The sequence below is a fragment of the Rana temporaria genome, chromosome 3, assembly GCF_905171775.1.
Source record: "Rana temporaria chromosome 3, aRanTem1.1, whole genome shotgun sequence".
NCBI classification, from domain to species: Eukaryota; Metazoa; Chordata; class Amphibia; order Anura; family Ranidae; genus Rana; species Rana temporaria.
The window spans coordinates 198,251,456-198,274,810 of NC_053491.1; the positions used below are offsets into that span (position 1 = coordinate 198,251,456).

The 23,355-nt window shown below is 40.1% G+C and overlaps 1 protein-coding gene across 7 annotated transcripts in view; it reads right to left on the bottom strand.

Annotated features, from left to right (window-relative positions):
* The window catches only part of SRGAP1 (SLIT-ROBO Rho GTPase activating protein 1), a 240,132-nt gene that overhangs the window by 141,448 nt on the left and 75,329 nt on the right, over positions 1-23,355 (bottom strand). For all 7 annotated transcript variants that reach the window (XM_040344102.1, XM_040344099.1, XM_040344098.1 and 4 more), the window contains exon 2: positions 1,544-1,739. In XM_040344102.1, the coding sequence (XP_040200036.1) occupies positions 1,544-1,739 (196 nt within the window). The remainder of the gene's footprint in view (positions 1-1,543; positions 1,740-23,355) is intronic.

The following is a 23,355-nucleotide window of genomic DNA, read 5'->3' on the forward strand; positions in this document are numbered from 1 at the left end:
AAGCATAGTAAACCCAGTGTACTATGCCTCGGTTATGAATGAACAGCTTCCATGATCGGTACGGATTACTGACTATTCATTAAGACAAGAAAGGAGCTGGTAAACGACATTTATCAGCCATGTCCCCGCTCTCCATCCTGATACATCCCCCTGGCAGCTGGCGGGAGAGGGGAGGGAGGAACCCGAGAGAGCTGCGAGAGATGAGGTGGGGGGGGGGGTTTAGCAGTTCACAGGAGCCTGGGAAATGAGGTGACTAGGAGGAGCAATGGGGCGGCATGTAAAGGAACCAATCCCCTCTATTTTCCTCCTGCATCTGCTGAAAGGCATGCCCCCGATGATGTCAATTATGACAAAACATGCCGGGCAGAGCTACGCCACGTAAACGTTGCCACGCTTGCATGCAATTTCTGGATGTTCTGGATTTGTTTACCACTATGTTTTGTATACACAGCACTGTTTTTATGATCTTCATGTGAGTAGCCTTGCACTTCACTTTTAATAAATGTGTTTTATATATTGACACTATGTGGACATATCTGACAGGCTAGTTGCACCCAAGTCCATCGATGGAACGACCTGGGTACAATCAGCTTGCCCATACATTCAAAATTTTGCCCATTCCTGCTGAACTGGATGAATTTCAACCCTTGTATGGCCGGCTTTACAAATATCAATGTGGATTTATGGCTAGTATAGGATATAAACATGATAATCAGGGAGATCCTACAACTATTGAGGCTGGATAAATTAAGGCATTAGAGATACTACTCTGGTCCAGCTGGATAACCACCTAATTCAATATAAAAAACAGGAGTCTTTTACAGTAACACAGCACTTCTACATTGAATTGGATTTGAATACATTTGCAAATTCGATTACTAAATTTAGCAGACCTAAACTTATCATATATTGAAAAATATTTCTTCAGTTTTCTTGCGCTTATATTGCAACTAAAAAGGCATACAGCGATTTTAAAATTATTATAAAAATGTACAATTATCCAGCATTATGACATCCAGTTAAAAGCCTCCAGCTCTCTTGCCACCTATAAAATACCTCATATTATACTGGAGCTGTTGAAATGTCTTATGCTTTGTCAGAAAATTTGCATACAACTACAGAAGCATAATATTACAAGGCATAATCCAAGGAAACACTACCTACAATGTATACAAGGTACTTTATAAATACACAAAAGGAGATCTAATAGATATCTATATCATATTATATACACACACCTATTAGATGTGTGTGTGTATATATATATATATATATATATATATATATATATATATATATATATATATATATATCTCAATATCACACACGTGCATATCCATTAGATCTCCTTTTGTGCATTTATAAGATATATAATGAATGAATGAATAATTTATATATCTCTCTCTCATTGTACCAAAAACATATAGCATTACGAGTACAAACGCATTGTCTATGAAGCAAGGATATCAGACCTAGTTCGATACCATAAGCTGCATGTGCAGATACAGATGGAGGCTATAGAGAAAATACAGCGCTCTCTTACTTGTACTGTTGATGATCCTTTGTGCTTCTTGTTTTGGCCATAAACCTTTCGGCAAGTTTTTCCAGATTACGGGAATACTCCGTCTCAATTTCTGCTTTCTTGCGGAAGAAGTCCTGTAGGTCCTGGAGAAGCTGAACTCTCATCTCTGTCTGTTGCTCCAAGCATTTCTGTTGTTCCACCAGCTGAGCTCTAATCTCTGCAAAGGGACACAAACAAAAATGACGTTTAAAAAAAAAAAAAAAAATCAACTTGTATCAATCTACTGCAGAAATAAAAGGAGTGTTTTCCTAATAAAATGAGGATGATTAAAAAGAGCCAATGGCTGATAATATGTTATGTTATGCTAGGTTATGATGACAAATGTTGAAGATCCCCCTCCAAGCACCCCTTAAACACTTGTCCAAGCCCAATCCTGATCAAGTGTTGTGCCCATCTGCAGCAGCTCTTCTTTCTCTCTTCTCAGGCCCCGTACACATGACCGAGTTTCTCGGCAGAATTCTGCCGAGAAACTCGGTCGTGTGTACACTTTCGGGCGAGGAAGCCGTTGAGTTCCTCATCGAGCCAAATAGAGAACATGTTCTCTATTTCCTCGTTGTTCAATGAGGAAAGTTGGCTCGCCGAGATCCTCGGCGGCTTCACACAGAACTCGACGAGCAAAACGATGAGTTTTGCCCGTCGAGTTCCTTGGACGTGTGTACGGGGCCTCACAGGAGATTTAACAGCAGAGGGAGACATTGGCTCCTTCTGCTGTCAGTCAACACCTGTAAGGAGGGAGCAGGGACAAGACTGAGCCATGCTGTGTGTGTCTGTAGACACACACAGCCCAGAAGTGAGCCCACACATGGGCTACCATAGGAAGCAGCTTCCTATGGTGGCAAATGGAGAAGAAGAGCCAAGAGCTTCAGGGGGGGAACTCCAGAGGTTCAGGGCTGCTCTGTGCAAAACCATTGAGAGTAGTTAAGTATATTCATGCTGCTATGACTGTTAGATACAGGCCACTGTGTTACTCTGCATTTGATGTTATGTGCCCTTTTAGGAGAGCCAATCTTTGCCAAGTACCTCCCAGTTGTGAGAAAGTGAGTACATTGTTTGTTTTACCAATTTTCAAACAATTGGTGGTCAGTGGAAAAAATGCCTCTTCAATTGCTGGCTTGTGGGAAGATTGCCCCCTTATACAGTGGTAGTATTTACAGACAGTTAAAATAGTTATTGGTATCATGCAGCTTGCTTTGCTAAGTAGTGTTGACTTCACAACTAATCCAGAACCATAAAATGGAAGATCAGTCACAGCTCAAATGAACCGCTGGCAACCTCTGGAGAAATTTGGAGGGTCCCACTAAATGCTGGTTGAGAAAGGCAGTTTCATAGCATTAACACCGACGTCACACTGCCCGGGCGTGGTCCCGATGCACTTTGGGCAAAGAGCAGCTAACCCGTGGGTTGTGTGCAAGTTAGCTGCACTTTCCCATAGGCTTCTAGAATGTCCTGTAGTTTTGGTATGGTTTCAGAAAGCAAACCAAAGATGCAGCATGCGCATCAAAACTGCAGGGCCTTTTAGAAATCTATGGGAAAGCGCAGCTAACCGACATGAAAACCACAGGTTTTACCCCTTCCAAGAAGGCATTCTATTCGTTGATCACAATGGCGCTTTTTGAAGTGTGGATGATCACCACAGAGAAGGCCTGACCTTTGCATAGCATAGATAGCATATGCAGACTACTGGGCCACCTGATGCCTCTTATGTAATGCAGGGGAGCAGGCAGTCACAATGCACTCATGGATTCAATCCCTTGTAGGAAAACACCATCGCAACTAAAATTTGGCTATACACTAGAAGTATTTTGCTCAAATTTTTTTTAAGAACGCTTGATTTTGTAATCATTAGTGGGGTCAAACCAAAGTTAGTTTTTGAGCATAGTGACAAAAAAAAAAAAAAAAAAAAAAAAAGAAGATTTTTTTTTCGAAATGACTAACAATTAATGTAATTTTCATTTGGGAAATTACATCTAGTCTATAACCAATTGTTCAATACAAAACACAATTTTTGAAGAGGGTGAAGGAAGGTTGAGGGCGTTGAGTGGCAGGGTGGGGAAGGTAACCCTGGAGTATAAAGGTTTGCATTGAGCATTTATGAGATATTTTTTTTAAACTTGGGGAACCTGAAGAAACAATCCAAGTAGTCCATGTAGGACCATAGAACGGGACACAGGTTTATGTGTGTCCATCATTTCAAAGATCTGGAAGACATTGGTCCAAATGTCAGGAATCAATGGGCAGGGCCACCATGTGTGTGTGTGTAACATTGTTCCCATAAGTCTTTCGCATCTCCAGCATGTGTCAGGCATGGAGGGGAACAGCCTATGAAGAGTTGTAGGGAATTGAAATTTTTAAGTACTTTGAACAATGTTTATCTAGTCATTAAATTGTACAAAGAATTTTTGTACAAATGTTTGTATGAACATTCATTTGAAAATCTACTCGTGCATAGCCAATGGTAAAGTATAACTGAGGAAAACCAATTTTGTTTTGGATAGATTGGAGAGGTATTAGAACACTTGTCAGTTTTTCTTGCTGTCTGTGCCTCCTTTAAAAAGGAAATTTACCCAATTTGTCCCATTTACCATTATCACTGAAAGTGAACGTGAAAGTAAAAGTAAAAGACAATCCCAAATCTTGGGTTGTCCCCAGAAAAGTAATAGGGGGAATATTCCAATGGGGACATTAGTTCTGGTGACCTGGGGGTCCCCAAGTAATTCCCTTAATTTGCAGGGATCTCCTCTCTCTTCCTGTTATACATACACTGTAAAAGGAATAGGCCATGACAGGTCCTCTTTACAGAGAGATTTGAGGTCTATAAGTCTCCACATCTCTTTTCTATGCTTATGTAAAAAAAAAAAAAAAAACGAACTCAGGCCTTCCACCTAAAAAATAAAAGGCAGTATTTACATCTGCCAGAGCCGGAAAGTTGCTTCTGGTCTCCAAGAATGAGAGATGGCCAGGGTCCAACTGGTCTCCAGCCAGCTCTATAGTCAACCACCGCTGGACTCAGTCCCCCACTCCCTTATCGCACGGGAGATACTGGGGAAGCACCAGACGACGGGGGGGAATGTCCCCTCCCCACTGCCTGTTAAAGCAAACTAAGCAGCCGCTGTGATGAGCGCAATTAATGCACTAACCAATATAGGACAGTGAAACACTGATTCAATAAGCAAACAAACATATTAAACCATGTGGTTTTATATGGTTTGTTTGCTTATTGAATCAGTGTTTCACTGTCCTATATTGTTTAGTGCATTAATTGCGCTCATCACCTTTACCTTATTCATACCACTTGTTTTGTCGTTCGCACATTTTAGATTTGAGCAGCAGTTTGGTTGCACACATTTATATTTAAATTTGAATCTTCATTTATTTTCACTGTTGGCTAGCGCTTAAGATTATACCTTTATTTAAACAGCCGCTGTAATGGCTTTAACATTGCAAGGAATAGCCAGCTGGAAAAAAAAAAAAAAAAGCTGCAGGCATCATCCAGATATCTCAACTTCAAGTCCCCGACATCAACCGGGGGGAAAAGTGGTTAAAGAGTAAATCTACTTTTATTGAGGGGGAAAAAAAACATTTCCCTCTGGGTGATCTTTGTACATTGCAAGGATTTTTAACAAACTTTGACACATTCTGTCCAGAGCACCTCCAGTTTTCCATAATGAATTGTATTTTATAGAATGTTACATTGCTGAAGATTGAAAAAAAAAAAGAAAAGGTCGTGTTTAATAACATTCAATTGCAATATGACTTGTCGCAACTGCTTTTTTTTTTTTTTTTCATATGAAAGTGGAGTTACCCTTTAAACAAGCAGAACTAAAATATTTGAACTTGAAAATGGCATCCCAAGTAGGTGACCTTACACGGCGGTTCCAGCTACTTATGACCTTGAGATACTTATATTAACAACTCAGCACATTAGAGCTTAAGCAAACAGCATTTGCGTACAAGAAGAACATCGCTTGTGTATTTATTTTTTCATCTGGTACAAGAAAGAGCGAGTCTCATTTATCTGAAATAAAGGTGGTATGAAATTACCACATCAACTAGCTGTGGTGTCCCGGAAAACAAAAAAAAACATTTTAAATTCTGCCTTCCATGACAACCTGCCAGTTGGCATAAGCTACATGGCATGTGGTAATTTTTATGTACTGCTTGTATTCCTAAATAAGCAGTTCCACAGCAGTATGGATGCTCAGATGTCTATCTAGAACAAGTGTGTTCTAGAAAAGCTTCAGGCTCAGCAGATACTTCTTATAAGAATCACATGCTTCAATGTCTCTTGGCTGCTCCCAAATTAAACACAGGTTTAAGATAGAAAAGAATTAGAGCTAGAATTTGTATTTATTGTTAGGCACAAACTTGCCCATTATCAATATTTTACCAACAAAGGAACCGTTATTCTAGTGATTTCTGTTTTGACTCCGCCACCTGAAACTTCTCCGCTCAGTACCTCTGCAGTTCAGAAGGCAGGGTGTGTGAAATGTGGCACAGCAGTGCCTAAGCACAGGGTATAGTGAATATGGGTCACAGAATTTAATAAAGTAAATGTATGAGGAGATTCACAAAATCGACAAACCTCAAGATCATTTGGATTAAAAGAGTATGTGCTAAAAATAATTTCAAATACAACGTGGAAATGAACATATGATTTTAAATTCTGATCATCAATACTCTTGGTTGGGAAGGGTAAATGCTTTGAAAATGTATGTCCTCCACTGGTTTTTATATTTATTCCAAACAATCCCCATGTACATACCGACCTCGTACTTTAGGAAGCTTTGTAGATTGTTCTCCAGTTTTATTTGGGGTGCGGCTCGTCCCAGGATAATAAAACCCCATCTCTCCCAAAAGCTGGGGGAATGGGGCTGGTGTCCCAGGTGCTTCTTTGTACCACAAAGCAGCAGTACTCATTGTAGGACTTGTTTCACCATCCTACATCCAAACTTTGGGTCCAGCTGGAAAGACACTTAAACTCGAATGAGCTCTGTGCTCTACCGTGGACTCTCGCGGTTTGTCCCAAGGATCCGTCTCTTGATGAACCTTACCCTACAGACACTTCAAATCTGGGACCGATTGACCTCAGCTGGTATCGTGTCCAAACAGTTAGGACCCATGACTCCCTTCTTTGGGGCCACTGCCTTCCCGCCAGCCACAAATAGGTCGGAGGTTGGACTTTGCCAAGTCTCCTACATTCATCCTTGCACCAAAGTTCTTTGTGCAGATCCATCCCCGATGACAGATTCTCCTTCAAGATTGCTCTCCATTTACCGACGCATTGGCTTCAGAGACAAGTCCCATCATATTCGTAGTTTTCACTCTGTCGGACATTCTATCCATACCATAGGGATTTAAAAGATATAGTCTCTCAACTTTACTCTCTAAAACTCAATGTCTCCTCTCCTGATCTCCCACCATAAACGCAGACTTGGTAATCAGAACTGTGCTATCCTATATCGAGCATAGACTAGCAAAAATGCTTCATCTTGACACATAAGCTCTCTTTAGCAAACAAAATCCAAGAGAAAGTGTTCAAATTAGTGGCTAGAGGGTACAGATACCCTGCAACTATAAGACACTTCAACCCATCCCTACTGGACACTTGCTGGAGATGTTTGTCTTCTAGAGGTACCCTACTTCCCATCTGGTGGGACTGCCCTCCTATGAGGAAATTCAGGCAAACAATTTTTGACCTGTACTGTATATTTTTTAATACACACACACATTCTGGACCCTCTTAAAAAAAAAAAAAAAAAAAACACTGAAAAGCAACAGATATGCCCTCCCTAGGTGATTGGGTTATTGAAGTAGATCGCATTAGAGACCTGGAACATCTGGAACAACAACTCTTTGTTACATGGAATTCTTGGACCATGTGTTTCGAAATCCACGGAGTGTGTACCATGGGCTGAGAGCGAACCAGATATCACTGCACCTTAGGTTGATGGGATGGCGTGTCTTCCTTCTTTCCTCTTCAACTCCGATGCCAGTCTTGTTCCTTTCTATATCTTTACTCTTTATATGTTTTGCTTAATTTTCAATTGCTTTGGGAGCTTAAGCTACATAATGCTTCCCCTCCCTACGGCACAATATGTGATCTTTATGGCATTTGCTTTCCGCAAGAGATAGTTTCTCCCTACCATACACATTACTTTGTTTAAAGTGGTTGTAAACCCACTTTTTCACTTTTACCTACAGGTAAGACTATAATAAGGCTTACCTGTAGGTATAAAGAATATCTCCTAAACCTGTACGGTTTAGGAGATATTCCCCTCGCAATGCGGGCGGCGCATGCGCAGGGGGGAATCCACGGCGAAAGGACCGGCATCCGCCGGACCCTGCCGATTTTAAATCTCCCGCGCACGCGCGCGGGAGTGACATCATCGCCGCTCCAGCCAATCACAGAGCCGGAGCAGCGATACCCGGAAGACACGCCGGAGCAAGATGACATCTCGCTTGGCGTGGACCAGGTAAGTGTTCTTCACCTCGTTCCGAGGTAAGTATTTCATAATCGGCTAGTATCTAGCCGATTATGCCTTTTGCCTTGCAGGTTTGAAAAAAAAAAAAAAAAGTTTATGCGGTTTACAACCGCTTTAACAATACATTCAATACCACTTATGATCCGGATGCCTTTATGTGCTATCAATACATATATATCTTTCCCGGTTACACTTCATAGTCAGTTTAAAAACCAAAAACAAATACCCATCATGACCTTTGTGGAATTGTTATTAATTGATAATTCTGTTAACTCTTATGTATGTTATAATTGGTCACTCAATAAAATAAGATTGAACTACAGTTTAAAGTAGAGCCATAGGAAAAACTATTTTTCATTTTGGATAGAGTTAAGGAAGGTTATAACCTGTCAGATATTTTTTTGCTATCTGTGTCCCATTGAGGATATTTCCCTCCATTTCCTGTCTCAGCCAAAAACAGAAGGAGAGAGGAAATCCCTGCCAATTAAATACCTTGAGGCCCCTCGGGTCACCAGAACTAGTGTCCCATAGGAAGATTTCCACTCTATTACTTTCAACAATGATAAAGAGGACAAATAGAGGGTGAATCTCCCTAACAGGGACACCGACAGCAATAAAAACCCAATAGGTATTCCAATCCACCTCCACTCTGTCCATAGTTATATTTTAAGGCCAGCAATAGACCGTTTAAAATCTCAGCTGGTTCAGCAGGAACCAGCCAGGATAAGAACCACTAATGGGCAGGCTGAATGTACCAAGTTTATTGATCAACTTCGGTACAACCAGACTGCCGATTCTACCCGCTGGGACAGCTAGCTTCCCCCAGATGCCCCCCCCCCAGGTGGGGGAAAAAAAAAAACAATGTCTCAGCATGAGGGATTCACCTGTCAGCACCATCTGTGTTGATGGGGGAATCGTATATATATATATATATATATATATATATATATATATATATATATATATATATATATATATATATATATATATATATATATATATATATAAATAAATCAGGCAATTTTACAGAAACAGACACATATTACACAAGACAGCACCAGTACAAAGAAAAGAAAAGGTGTCACAAAATCCTTGCCTTTACAGAGACATGAAAATGACGACTTTCGCCTTATGGGAGACAAAATAGAAACACACTGTGAGCTTAATGAACAGCTCAGCGGGATGCTAATGTCTCCATTGTTCTCCAAGATTTCCTACCATGTTATTTAATGTTCTTATAGACAGCAGAATTTGCTGTTGGAAACACATGTTGCCTGGATGGCTTTAAAGCGGGGTTCCGGGCATAATAATATTTTTGCAAGCTAAAATTAATCACATTAAATAGTCCCCAAAACATATTAATAGCTCCCCAATCGTTCCAGAAATCATTGAAAACACTTGCCTTATATCCTGTAGCTCATGTTGTGGCCATATCCATCATATGTGTGGGCATGTGAAGTCCAGTTTCTTTTTCTTCCCGTTTATCAGGGAGAGGTGCATGCTGGGCGATTTTTCGGCACAGTAATGCCCAGAGGCTCCTGGGAAATGAGTCATTTCCCAGGAGGCAATGGGGTCTTAGGACAGGAAGTTGAACCACCTAGGACCAGGAACTAGGCAGATTATGAAATCTGCCTGGTAACAGCCAGATAGAAGTGAGTAAAAAAAAAATATATTTTTTTTACATTAAAGGCAAGCTGTTAATAGAAAGTAAATTTTTAGGGCGGAACTTCGCTTTAACGACCAAACTGTTTATCCCTTTATATATCCAAAAGAAGAGTTGACATAAGTACCGACTTTGAAAATGACAAAAAAAAAAGCCTAATTTAGTTTTAGCAGAACATAGTCTCTGAATTAGACCATTGAAACCCGTGAGATTCCAACTTTCATGCTTCAGCTATCAGGTTCCAATACAGCTTGGAATATGATGTGTGGCTTCTGGGCAGCACACAGAGTTCTTCTTAAAAGTGTTTTTGGCTAGAGTAGGCAAACGGTTAAACATTTGTTTTGCTCATTTTAGACCACAGCCAACCATTCTAAAGACTACTGAATTATGTCTTAATGGGGTTTATTTATCAAGCGAGAGCGTGCAAAATTAGTCACAGTTCTGCATAGAAAATAATCAGCTTCCAGGTTTTATTTCTAAGCTTAATTGAACAAATTGAGGTTATTAGCCAATTGGTTTCTATGCCGAAATGGGACTCATTTTGCACTCTCCAGCTTTAGTAAATAAAACCCAATATGTCACAGTAAAACATTATGCATGCTGGGATATCAACCACCCACTCTGCATTGTTACTCAAATGTTCTAATGTTTACTATGCAAGGACAAAATGTATTGATTTGCTGTTCATAGACGGCATGGATTCCTTGGTGTGTGTTAGTTTACAAAAGTTAATTAAAAAAAAAGGATAGAGCAAGGGTGGGTTATAACCCCAGAGATTTGTTTTCACCATATGTGTCCCATTGCAGAGCTTTTTTTTCACTTCCTGTCCCATGGCCAAACAGGAAGTGTGAGGAAATCCCTGCAAATTTGGGGAATACCTTGAGGACCCCCAGGTCACCAGAACTAGTACCCACATTGGAAGATTTCCCCTCCATTACTTTTCTGGGGACAGCTCAAAATGTGGGATTTTGTTTCACTTTCAAAGGATAATGGCAAACAGGACAAATAAAGAGGGGGAATGTCCCTAACAGGGGGCACAAACAGCAATAAAGACTGACCAGGGATTTAATACCTCTGCATTCTAGTTAACCACAAGCTCCAGAAGATTATACTCCCTTTATGACAGGGGGCATTTTTTGCCCTTAACTGGGAATTGCACACTCATGGAAAAATGTACCCGCATTCAATTTTTTCACACAAATAGAACATTCCTTTGGTGGTATTTTATTACCACTGGGCTTATTTTTTATTATATAAACAAAAAAAAGATATATATTTCTATTAGTTATAAAACACATCAGATAAAAACTTTAAACATAAAACTAATGTCTTCATAAACTTAGGCCAAAATGTATTTTGCTGTATGTCTTTGGTAAGAAAAAAAAAAAAAACCCAAACAAGTGTATATTAACCACTTGACCACTTAAACCCCCTTAATAACCAGACCAATTTTCAGCTTTCGGTGCGCTCACAATTTGAATGACAATTACTCAGTCATACAACATTGTACCCAAATGAAATTGTCGTCCTTTTTTTCACACACATAGAGCTTTCTTTTGGTGGCATTTAATCAATCACTGTTTTTTTTTTTTTTTTTTTTGCGCAAAAAAATAAACCCGACTGAAAATTCTGTAAAGAAACAAAAAAAAAATCTTTGTTTCTGTTATAAAATTTAGCAAATTAGTATTTTCTTCATACATTTTGGGCAAAATTTATACTGCTACAGATCTTTGGTAAAAATAAGTACAAATTGGTGTATATTATTTGGTCTTTGTGAAAGTTAAAGAGTCCACAAGCTATGGTGCCAATATCTGAAAATTGATTCTGATGTACTGACGGCCTATCTCATTTCTTGAGACCCCAACATGCCAGAAAAGTACAAATACCCCCCAAATGACCCTTTTTTTAAAAAAACACAATCCTGGCTTCGATCGTAGCGTTGAGTCGGTAGAAGCAGGAGGGGGGGGGGCGTATTTCAGGGTATTGCAGAGTATTGCAGAGTATTGCGGGTAGGGGTGTAACGGATCGTCACCGATCCGTGATCCGAACGGGCCACCCCGTTCGGATCGGCACACCCCGCGATCCGCGGAGCGCTCCGGAGCCTAGGCCTAGGAAAGTCCCCGGCTTCGGCCTAGCTCCGGAGCGGCGGCCAGTCTGCTTGCCAGAGCCCAGCGTGACACGCCTCCCCGCCTCCCCGGGGAGGCGTGTCACGCTGTGCACTGGGCTCTAGCAAGCTGAATGGGAATGTTAACAGTGAAGCACTGGTGTGAGAGGAGGGGGGGGGGAAGGGGGAAAAAATAGCACAATAGCAATTCACAGGGGGGTGGATTAAAGAGGAAGCAGGTGAGGCTGTTTAGGACTTAAAGTACAATCTTGATGTTTTTACAGCAAAAAAAAAAAAATATATATATATATATATATATATATATATATATTTTTTTTTTTGCTGTAAAAACATCAAGATTGTACTTTAAGTCCTAAACAGCCTCACCTGCTTCCTCTTTAAATCCACCCCCCTGTGAATTGCTATTGTGCTATTTTTTCGGATCAGCAAAAAAAAAAAAAAAAAAAGTTCCTTTTTTTAATTGGTCCAAAAAAAATATATATTATTTAAATATATATATATATATATATATATATATATATATATATATATATATATATATATATATATATATATATATATTATTTAAATATATATATATATATATTATTTAAATATATATATATATATATATATATATATATATATATATATATATATATATTTTTTTTTTTTTTTTTTGGACCAATGAAAAAACTGACCTTTTTTTTTTTGCTGATCCGAAAATGATCCGATCCGTGACTCCTGATCCGAGGATCGATCCGATCCGTGAGTTTTTTGATCCGTTGCACCCCTAATTGCGGGGCATTGCAGAGTATTGTGTGTATTGTGGGGTATTGCAGGTATTGCAGAGTATGAGGCAGAGTATTGCAGGGTATGGTGAGTATTGGGCAAGGATGGCTGAGCAGGGATGGATGGATGGCAGGCTGGATCTGTGACTGCATTTGTCACAGATCCAGTCCACAGCACTGTTGCTGCCTCCGCTCTCTCCCCTCTCCGCTCACACTGTACCGTTCGGTACAGAGAGGAGAGGGAGGAACAGGCGTATTCACATGACGGCGGTTTGTTTACAAGTGATTTCTCCGTCATTAGACAGAGCGATCATGTGGTAAACCGTCGCTATCAGCGGCGATTTACCGTGATCCGTGATGCGGAAGGCCGTTAATTAACGGCCTCCCAGAGTTAAGCCATACTTTGGCTATAGGGCGGTTGTCAAGTGGTTAATTGGCTTGTGCCAAAGGTATATAGCCTACAAAACAATGGTATATATACACACACACTAAATATATTTACTTATTTTTAATACTAGTAATGGCAGTGATCAGCGACTTATAGCAGGACTGTGATAGTGCGGCGGACAATATGACATTAGCTGTCACTTTGTGGGACCTGGCTAATACTGACATCACTAGTGACACTAATACAGTGATCAGAGCTAATATACACTGTATTAATGACACTGGCTGGGAAGTGGTTAACATCTCGGGCGATTAAGGGGTTAAATTTGTGTCCAACAATGTGCAACGTGTGCTGCTTTTTACCAAATATTGCTTTGTTTCTAATCCCTGCTTTGCAGGGATAATAAACAGATTGTTCCCTCTGTACAGAGCCCTGTGTTGATTGTCAACACGGGGCTCTGGGCTGTTATTGGACACAGACAATCAGCAGGCCCCAGCCATGAATCATGGTTGGGATGTGCAGAGCCCCGCTGTGTTAAATTACAGCAGTGTGTTAACCCAGAAGAGAGCTGTATATGTACCGTGGTGGGTTGGCAAGCAGTTAAAGTGTTACAAAACCCACAACAGTAAAATAAGTCTGCATATGCAGTACAGCAGGCTGCTTGATACCGTCTTCTCTGATTCTCCTTCTTCCACTGTCCTCTATCCATCTCCTGATAGTACAGAGCCCTGGGGGCACTCTGCACGTGCCCAGTTTGGTGTGTATTGCTAGAGAGTTTTTTTTCTTCTTAGAAGAGTGCATATGATCAGCACAGGGTCATTTCAGCATTGTCCAGACAGAGGGTCGGTGTTCTGCAGCCTCATGGGACAATCAGAGTAGAATAAATGAAAACTCCTCCTACAAGCTTTAACCAGACACTGATAGACGTCACAAGACTGTTATATACTGCTGATGAGAAAAGGTATTTAGCCGTTTATATTTACTAAAATAATTGCATTTCCATGTTCTGTGTAGTGTGGGAGATCAGATATAGTGAATGCAGGGTCCTGGGTTTAGTAACATTTTAATAAAAAAAATGTTTGCCATCCGTGTTCCCCTGGGAAGATTTCTAATCATTTCCTTTCTTGCAAAACAGAAGTGAGTGGATCTCTCTGCACAAACTAAGGAAAATTCCTTCAGACAGTTGTCACAACAAGAGGCCCAATTTTAGCAGTCCTGCTCCAGGGACTCAAAATGTTGAACTTTCAGCCCCAGCGACAATGCTCAGTAGAACAAATAGCACATCCCCTAGCACAAATGCTGAGACATTTGAGGAAAAAAAAAATGCGCGCACACACACACCACAACATACTTGAGGAAGCATTGCCAATCCGTCCCCACCATTATATTATATACACATACATACAGACACACACTATATCTAAAAATTAAATTAAATAAAGTTTTGGCAATAGGTAAAATAGGACAGTTCGGCCCCTTTCAAACTTGTCATATGACTCTGCAGTCCAAGTTGCACAAGTCATACCCCATGATTTCCAACGAGTACCATTCATATCTGTGAGACTTCACAAAGTAGTCCCTGCACTACTTTGGTCTGTCTTCGATGCGACCCGAGGTCCATAGACCTCAAGATAACACAGGCATTGTTTCAAATCGCGTCAAAACCACATCAAAAAATTGCAGCCAAGTGTGAAAGGGGCCCAATCGTATTGCTCCTGTATAAAGTTCCTTTTTCAATTGCTATAGGAAAACAGTCATCTCTTTCAAACACATTTAATAATTATACACGGAGCCCAAAGTCTACAAAAAAGTTAAAGTTTCACTACATAATACACACAATGGTTATCCTGCCACTGTGTAACAAAAATTCTTCACAACTTTTTTTTTTTTTAATGTAAACAGACATGTAATTCTAGGTCGTGTTATGACTGTATCACAGGGGAATACTACGACAGCCGGCACACCAGAAGCAGCACGAAAATTCCAACAAACACAAAGGAATCAGTAAAACTTGCCAAGTTTAGAATAAGTTCAGTAATGACTTTGCCTAAAAAGCCTCTGTTAACAAAATGACGAAAGTCAATGAAAAGCCGGGCCAAGCCATAACTGAATGATTCTACATACTGCTAAGTTGTTCTGTTTAATGAGTCACAGCTCAAGCTTCTAATTATTTTCCTTTTTTAACGACAGAAAAGAATAAAGACTAGCAGAAAACCAGAGAAGGTAAATCTTTCAAACCATTATGTGCTTACAAATAATTCACTGAGCCAAGACAGCATTAGAAAGAGCGAGGCCGTATTAATGGAAACGTTAACTGGCGAGGCCAAATTAAAATAAAAAGCTGGACTTGTTACTTTTAACCCAAATTAAGATGAACATCCACAATCCAGTATACCTTTGAAAGAATGGCCATATTGGTCTATGTGCCTGAATAATGCCTGATGGCAATATACAAGCTTAGATAATATGTAGGGATGCTTAAACCAGGGCTCGACAAATCCCGGTCGCCATGGCGACTAGAAATGGGGTCCTGGCGACTTGGCTTGGAAGGGGGGCAAAAAAAGAGCTGGCGCCATCTGGTGGTGAGCCGTTGGTATTACAAGTTATTACCACCAGATGTGTAAGCTGGTGCCATCTGGTGGTGGCTGTTGATATTACAAGTTAAGCATTACAAGTTAAACAGCAATTCTAATGTCATTTTTCACTATTTTCACTGCCATCTTCTTCCCTCTAATTAGAACCCCCAAACATTATATATATTTTTTATCCTAACACCCTAGAGAATAAAATGGCGATCGTTGCAATACTTACTGTCACGCCATATTTGCGCAGCGGTCTTACAAGCGCACTTTTTTGGGAAAAAATTACACTTTTTTTAATTAAAAAATAAGACAACAGTAAAGTTATCCCCATTTTTTTTTTATATTATGAAAGATAATTTTACGTCGAGTAAATTCATACCCAACATGTCACGCTTCAAAATTGTGTCCGCTCGTGGAAAGCCGACAAACTTTTACCCTTTAAAATCTTCATAGGCGACGTTTAAAAAAAATCTACAGGTTGCAGGTTTTGAGTTACAGAGGAGGTCTAGGGCTAGAATTATTGCTCTCGCTCTACCAATCGCGGCGATACCTCACATGTGTGGTTTGAACACCGTTTACATATGCAGGCGCTGCTCACGTATGTGTTCGCTTCTGCGCGCAAGCTCGTCGGGACGGGGTGCGTTTTCTGGCTCCTAACTTTTTTAGCTGGCTCCTAGATTCCAAGCAAATTTGTCAAACCCTGGCTTAAACCATAAAAAAAATAAAATAAAAATCAGTAGTAACTCACTCTACTCAAATCTTGTATCATTGCCCACAAAGTGAAATCCTACTTCAAAAATGGTATTGATAGATACCAGGGGGTTACATTGCCTGCCTGACTGAACAATTTTGGAAAAATATCTTTGTGGAAATGTTCTAATTTTTAGAATTCCTCGAAGTTTATGAAAGATTCTTCATTTCCGCCCACCACACCCAAAGAAAAAAACAAAAAAAACCTGTAATAAAAAGTATTGAACATGCTTAACTGAAGTTTTTTACTTTGTACAAAATCACACAATGGTTGTAAAATGTTTTGCACCGATACCACTTTTATGCCCTGTACACACGATCCGAAAATCGTACGAAAAATGCCGCTTTCGAATCGATCGTACGATAATCGGATCGTTAGTACAGCGCTTTCGAGAGCCGATCAGGACAGTTCGTCCGATTTTATTCTATCGGACATGCACGGAATTTTTTTTCGTACGATGCCAGATCGTACGATTTTCGCTTAATCAGTACAGCTGTCTTTCGAAAATGCAATACAAATGCATTACAACACATGATATCACTTCCGATTTTTTATTCTGCCGTACGAGAATTTGTGACTTTAGTAAACTCATCAGATTTGACATGAGATTAGCATACAAAAAAAACGAACGATCATTCGTCCGATAATCGGATCGTGTGTACCAGGCATTAGACCAAGTACCGATACTTGTGTGATGACAGGCTGTTGGCAGAAAATCTGACTGTTCGTATGCTCCATCGGACAATTGTTGTCAAATGTTGGCTGACAGGCTTTAAAATTTTCTGTTAAACAACGGTCTGTCGTTGGATTTTCCGATCGTGTGTACACAAGTCCGGACAAAAATCCAAAGTACAAAACGTGCATGCTCAGAAGCAATGCTCACCAAACACAACATTAGCAGAAGGTGCCCCAAAGGGTGGCGCTAAAAAAAAACGCGTAGTATACTGTATATATATAAAAATATGGGAAACAGGAATTTGGATTTCAACTAAAAAAGCAGCCAGCAGCATAGGAGACATGTCCCACGTACACACTTGTAAGTGAGAAGTACAGGCCCTTGAGGCGTTTTTTTTTTTTTTTTGCTTGCATACACAAATTAAAAAGTTTTACATCTGTCTTTTTGCAGGCTGCGGTTTTATTATTCATTATGTATATGCACCCTGAAATGCTAGGATTACAGACATCTTTTTATATATCTCAGAGAAGATTTCCAATATGCTAGCCTGTGGGTTAGCTTGATGTAAAGGTCAGCAACAGATCCAGCAATAGTGGAAGTTTCAAACTTGTGAGTCATTAATCTCAGTTCCTTTTTGGTACCAGACTGCAAGGCATTGGGCAGGAATCAGAAATGCATGCAGACCACTTCTCTATACCCATTATCTAAAACAGGAGCCTTAACGTTTATGTAAACCATCCATACACCCAGTAAAGTGAACAGCCTCAGATGATACACAGAGATAAACCAACATCTCCCTGCATAGGTTTTACATGTAAATCTGCTGTGTTCGCATTTATATACTGTTTAGAAAGTTGAGATTTTGTTAGATTTTCTCTTCCTGGTTAACACAGTGTGATGTCTGGAGTGGACATACAGCCAAGATAACTACAATTGCTGATTGGAGGAAAGGCACACATCCCCTCTCCTCATAAGCAGAGACTCTCAGAGCGGTTTTGTAATAGGAGCTGCTCTCTGCTAATCTATTTTAGCAACCTCCAACAAAAGGATTCTGGCTGCTTTTGTCTAAAAAGTCAAAAAATATGTCAGGAGTTCTCAGGCAGATACCAGAGGAACCGTTCAGATCGTTCAGAAGAGAGCTATAAGACTTAGCTCATTGAAAAGAGATAACAAATTACTGCAGATATATGTGCCCAGCTCAAATTTTATGAATCGAGTTTACATCCACTTTAACTACTTGCCGACCGCCCACCGTCGTTATACGTCATCACTTTAGAGATGAATATCTCGGTAACGGCAGCAGCTGCTGCCACAATCGAGATATTCATCTCTTCTGTGGGCGGCCGTGTTAACGATAATGGCGGTCTCCGCGGCGAATTCGCCGCAAGATCGCCGTTATCGGTGGCGGGAGAGGGCCCCCCCTCCCGCCGCTCTCCCGCGCCCTCCACCGCTTACCGTAGCCGTCGGTAGCGGCGGAGGAGATCGCGACCATCCGGCAGCTGAGCAGGGACGAGACTGAAGGAAAAATCTCCTTCGCCCGTCCCCATAGCTCCGCTGGGCGGAAGTGACGTCAAAACGTCAGTCCCGCCCAGCGTCTTAAAGAAACATTTTTTTTTTTTGTCATTTGAAAAAATGACATTTCCAAATTTTTTTTTTTTTTTTTTGCATTTAAGCCCAAATATGAGATCTGAGGTCTTTTTGACCCCAGATCTCATATTTAAGAGGACCTGTCATGCTTTTTTCTATTACAAGGGATGGTTACATTCCTTGTAATAGGAATAAAAGTGATAATTTTTTTTTTTTTTTTTTTCAGTGTTAAAAATTCTAAAATAAATAAAAATAAATGCGAAAAGCAAAAAAAAAATTTTTTAAAGCGCCCCGTCCCGACGAGCTTGCGCGTAGAAGCCAACGTATACGCGAGTAGCGCCGCCATATAAAAACGGTATTCAAACCACACAAGTGAGGTATCGCCGCGATCGTTAGAGCGAGAGCATTAATTTTAGCCTTAGGCCTACTCTGTAACTCAAAAAATGCAACCTGTAGAATTTTTTAAACGTCGCCTATCAAGATTTTTAAGGGTAAAAGTTTGACGCCATGCCACGAGCGGGCGCAACTTTTAAGCATGACATGTTGGGTATCATTTTACTCGGCGTAACATTATCTTTCACAATATATAAAAAAATTGGGCCAAATTTATTGTTGTCTTATTTTTTCATTTAAAAAAGTGATTTTTTTTCCAAAAAAAGTGCGCTTGTAAGACCGATGCGCAAATACGGTGTGACAAAAAGTATTGCAATGACTTCCATTTTATTCTCTAGGGTGTTAGAAAAAAAATATATATAATGTTTGGGGGTTTTAAGTAATTTTCTAGCAAAAAAAAAATGGTTTTGTCTCGTAAACACCGACTCTGAAAAACAGGCCCGGGGCTAAAGTGGTTAAAGTGTTACTAACTCAGGAGGCCTGTATTTACTATATCTGGTCTCCCACAGTACACAGAACATGGAAATGCAATTATTTTAGGAAATATAAACTGCTAAATACTTTTTCACATTAGCAGTATATAGGAATCTTGTGACTTCTATCCGTGTCTGGCCGAGCACTGGATAAAGCTTGGAGGAGTTTTCATTCTCCTGACTGTCCTATGAGACTTCATGACCCCTGACCCTGTCTGGACAGTGTTGATTGGCCCTGTGCTGATCACATGGACCAAAGAAAAACCACAGAAAAAATTGAGAGATATGGTGTAATATTTCTAATTTTTGTGACAAATTCTTTTAAATTTCTCTGAGAACTTTAAAAAAAAAAAAACACACCTTTCTAGCAACACACACCAAACTGAGCATGAGCGGAGTGCATTGAAAGCTCTGTACTATCAAGAGATGACTGGGAGAACTCTTTACTTGGGCGCATGTAAAATCTGACAGGCAGGTTGTACCAAAGTTGACCGATCATCTTGGATACATTCAGCCTGTCCATAAACGGTTCGAACTGTCCATGGCTGGCTTAAGTTTTCATCTGGTGCTCTGTGCTACAAGATATTCAGCAATAGATACCATTCCTTCTGGTCACAACTACTATTCTGAGAGCTAGAGCTAGAAACTTAAACATCGAGAAATTCTAAGAAATATGAAGAGAAAGGGAGAATAAAACCACAGGCATTCAACCAGAACTGAAAAATCTATATTGCGTGAACATTCCTTCCAATATGGCCGTTGTGAGGAGAAAGCGCTGTATCTACAGTTGTTGGTTGCCTATATCTGTCACATCACGTTTTTTTTGACCAGAAATCTTTAGTGGCTCCCGAGTCTTGCAGGAGGAAGGCCAGCTCTCCGCTTTCTAAGCCTCAGCCATGGGGGTGTCTGGATATGAATTCACAAGATAAATTACTTTAACATGGCTACGAATTTACTTCAAAATAAACCTGGAAATTCAATCTAAGCATTCAATAAAAAAAAAAAAAAATGTTGGTTACCTTCAGTAAAAAACACACAAAATACACACGACTACATCCAGTGATTTAGGCAGCAGAACCGTAACAGGAGTATGACCCAGACCCTCCACAGCCCCAACCCTCCTACTGATTACTTAAAGTGGGAGTTCACCCGAAATTTTTTTTTTTTCAACATTAGATTGAGGCTCATTTTGTGAAGGGGAATAGGGTAGTTTTTTTAAAATCGAAGCAGTACTTACCGTTTTAGAGAGCGATCTTCTCCGCCGCTTCCGGGTATGGTCTTCGGGACTGGGCGTTCCTATTTGATTGACAGGCTTCCAACAGGCTTCCGACGGTCGCATACATCTTGTCTCGAGTAGCCGAAAGAAGCCGAACGTCGGTGCGGCTCTATACGTCGCCTGCGCACCGACGTTCGGCTACTTTCGGAAAATCGTGACGCAATGTATGCGACCGTCGGAAGCCTGTCGGAAGCCTGTCAATCAAGTAGGAACGCCCAGTCCCGAAGACCATACCCGGAAGCGGCGGAGAAGATGCATCTCTAAAACGGTAAGTACTGCTTCGATTGTAAAAAAAACACCCGATTCCCCTTGACAAAATGAGCATCAATCTAATGTTAAAAAAAAAGTTTTTTGGGTGAACCTCCACTTTAACCACTTAAGGAACGCCGCACAACTATATATGTCCTTACTTTGAAAAGAGATATCTCGGTAATGGCAGCATCTGCTGCCACAACCAAGGTATCCATCTCTTCAGGCAGCGGTCCTGTAAAACGATAATGGTGGTCTCTGTTGTGCATTCACCAAAAGATCACAGTTGTCGGCGGCGGGAGAGGGGCCCCACTGCCGCCGCTTACCGGAGCCTTCGGTAGCGGCAGAGGCGATCGGGTTCTTTTCCTTCCTTGGTATGGATACAAGTGAGGGCAAGATGGCCCCCACCTGTCTCCATACCATAGCAGGGCAGAAGCGACGTCAAAACGTCACTTACGCCATACGTTTTAAAGGGCCATTTTATTCTTTTCATTATTTCAAATGACAATTTTTTTTTTTATTATTGCATTTTAGTCTTAATTTGAGATCTGAGGTCTTTTTGACCTCAGATCTCATATTTAAGAGGACCTGTCATGCTTTTTTCTACTACAAGGAATGTTTACATTCCTTGTAATAAAAAAAGTCACCCAAATTCTATTTTTTTTTTAAAGTGAAAATAAATAAAATCAAGTAAAATAAGAAAATAATATTTTTTTTTAAAGCCTCCGTTCTGACGAGCTTGTGTGCAGAAGCGAGCGCATACGTGAGTAGCGCCCGTATATAAAAATGGTGTTCAAACCACACATGCAAGGTTTCACCGTGATCGTTTGAGTGAGAGAAATAATTGTAGCCCTAGACCTCTAACTCAAAATATGCAACCTGTAGAATTATTTTAAATGTCGCATATGAAGATTAATGGTAAGTTTGACGCCATTCCACGAGCAGGCGCAATTTTGAAGCGTGACATGTTGGATATCAATTTACTTGGCATAACATTATCTTTCACAATATAAAAAGAATTGGGCTAACTTTACTGTCTTATTTTTTTAATTCAAACAAGTGAGTTTTTTCCAAAAAAAGTGTGCTTGTAAGATCGCTGCGCAAATACGATGTGACAAAAAGTATTGCAATGACCGCCATTTTATTCTCTAGGGTGTTAAAAAAAAAAATGTATAATGTTTAGGGGTTACAAGTAATTTTCTAGCAAAAAAAAAAATTGTTTTTAAACGTGTAAACACGGAGACTGAAAAATAGTTGAGTCCTTGAGTGGTTATTGACAGCCAGCCTCAATGACCAATTGGAAGAGAGGTTGGAAAAGGGTGGACCTAGCCAAGCTTTTTAAAAAAAGGTTGAGAGTTGCATCTACTGCTGGTTTTGACAAACAAAATAAATAAAATACTATAACATAATAACCTCTCCCTATGACTTTTTAAATCTTATGTCACGTTTGCATTGGCCACCTTTGTGACACGCTTATGTTCAACTTTGTGAAAAACCCAATTTCCACAAAAAGTAGTGATACTTTTAAATAATCTGAACCAGCTGTATGTCATTAGTGCTTTAACAGATATTTGTACAAGAAATGTTAGACCCGCACACATTTTCTCTCCACCCTGTATGGGATTAGGGTCAGATTGTGCAGGTTGTGTAATACTAACAGAAACATAGCAGATCGGAGATCACGTACTTTCACATGAAGGTAATCTTTGCCAAAAATTGGACTTATGCAAACTAACCCTGAAACATACTACCTTCTGACAGACAATTTCCAGGGCTGTACATCTGTATAAATGTTTGCTTTAAACTCAGTAAAACAAAAGGCAGTGTACATTGGAATTTATAGTAATACCCCTGGAATGAAATAAAGCAAGGTTACAGTAGATTACATAGAAGAGTGCATTTAAAAGCAGGAATTAAACCGCAGGATTGAACTTCCATGTTCTATGGCTTCTAATTCAAAGTCGAATCCAAGTCTTGAAACAAAAAAAAAAAAGCTTTAGAAAATCGGGTATTTGGGAAAGGAGGAATGCAATTTTATTTATTTTTTAAAACATTCCTTTCAAAGCTCCTACCACTTTTTCCTCTTTTTGTACACTTTATAGCAGAGTCACAAGTCAAGTGTCATCTTATAGCCAAGGAGAAAAACATGACCATAAGAAAGCAACGGTGTAGATGGTGGTGGGTAGGACAAACAGCGACAAGATCCTGGACTTTTTTACTTGGGTGCCACATTTAAGGCCTAATGCCTTGTACACATGACCGGTTTTCACGACGAGAAAACTGCCATTTTTTATATTGGTCATGAAAACCGGTCGTATGTATGCTCCCTAGCAGTTTGACGAAAAAACGCCCGCAAAA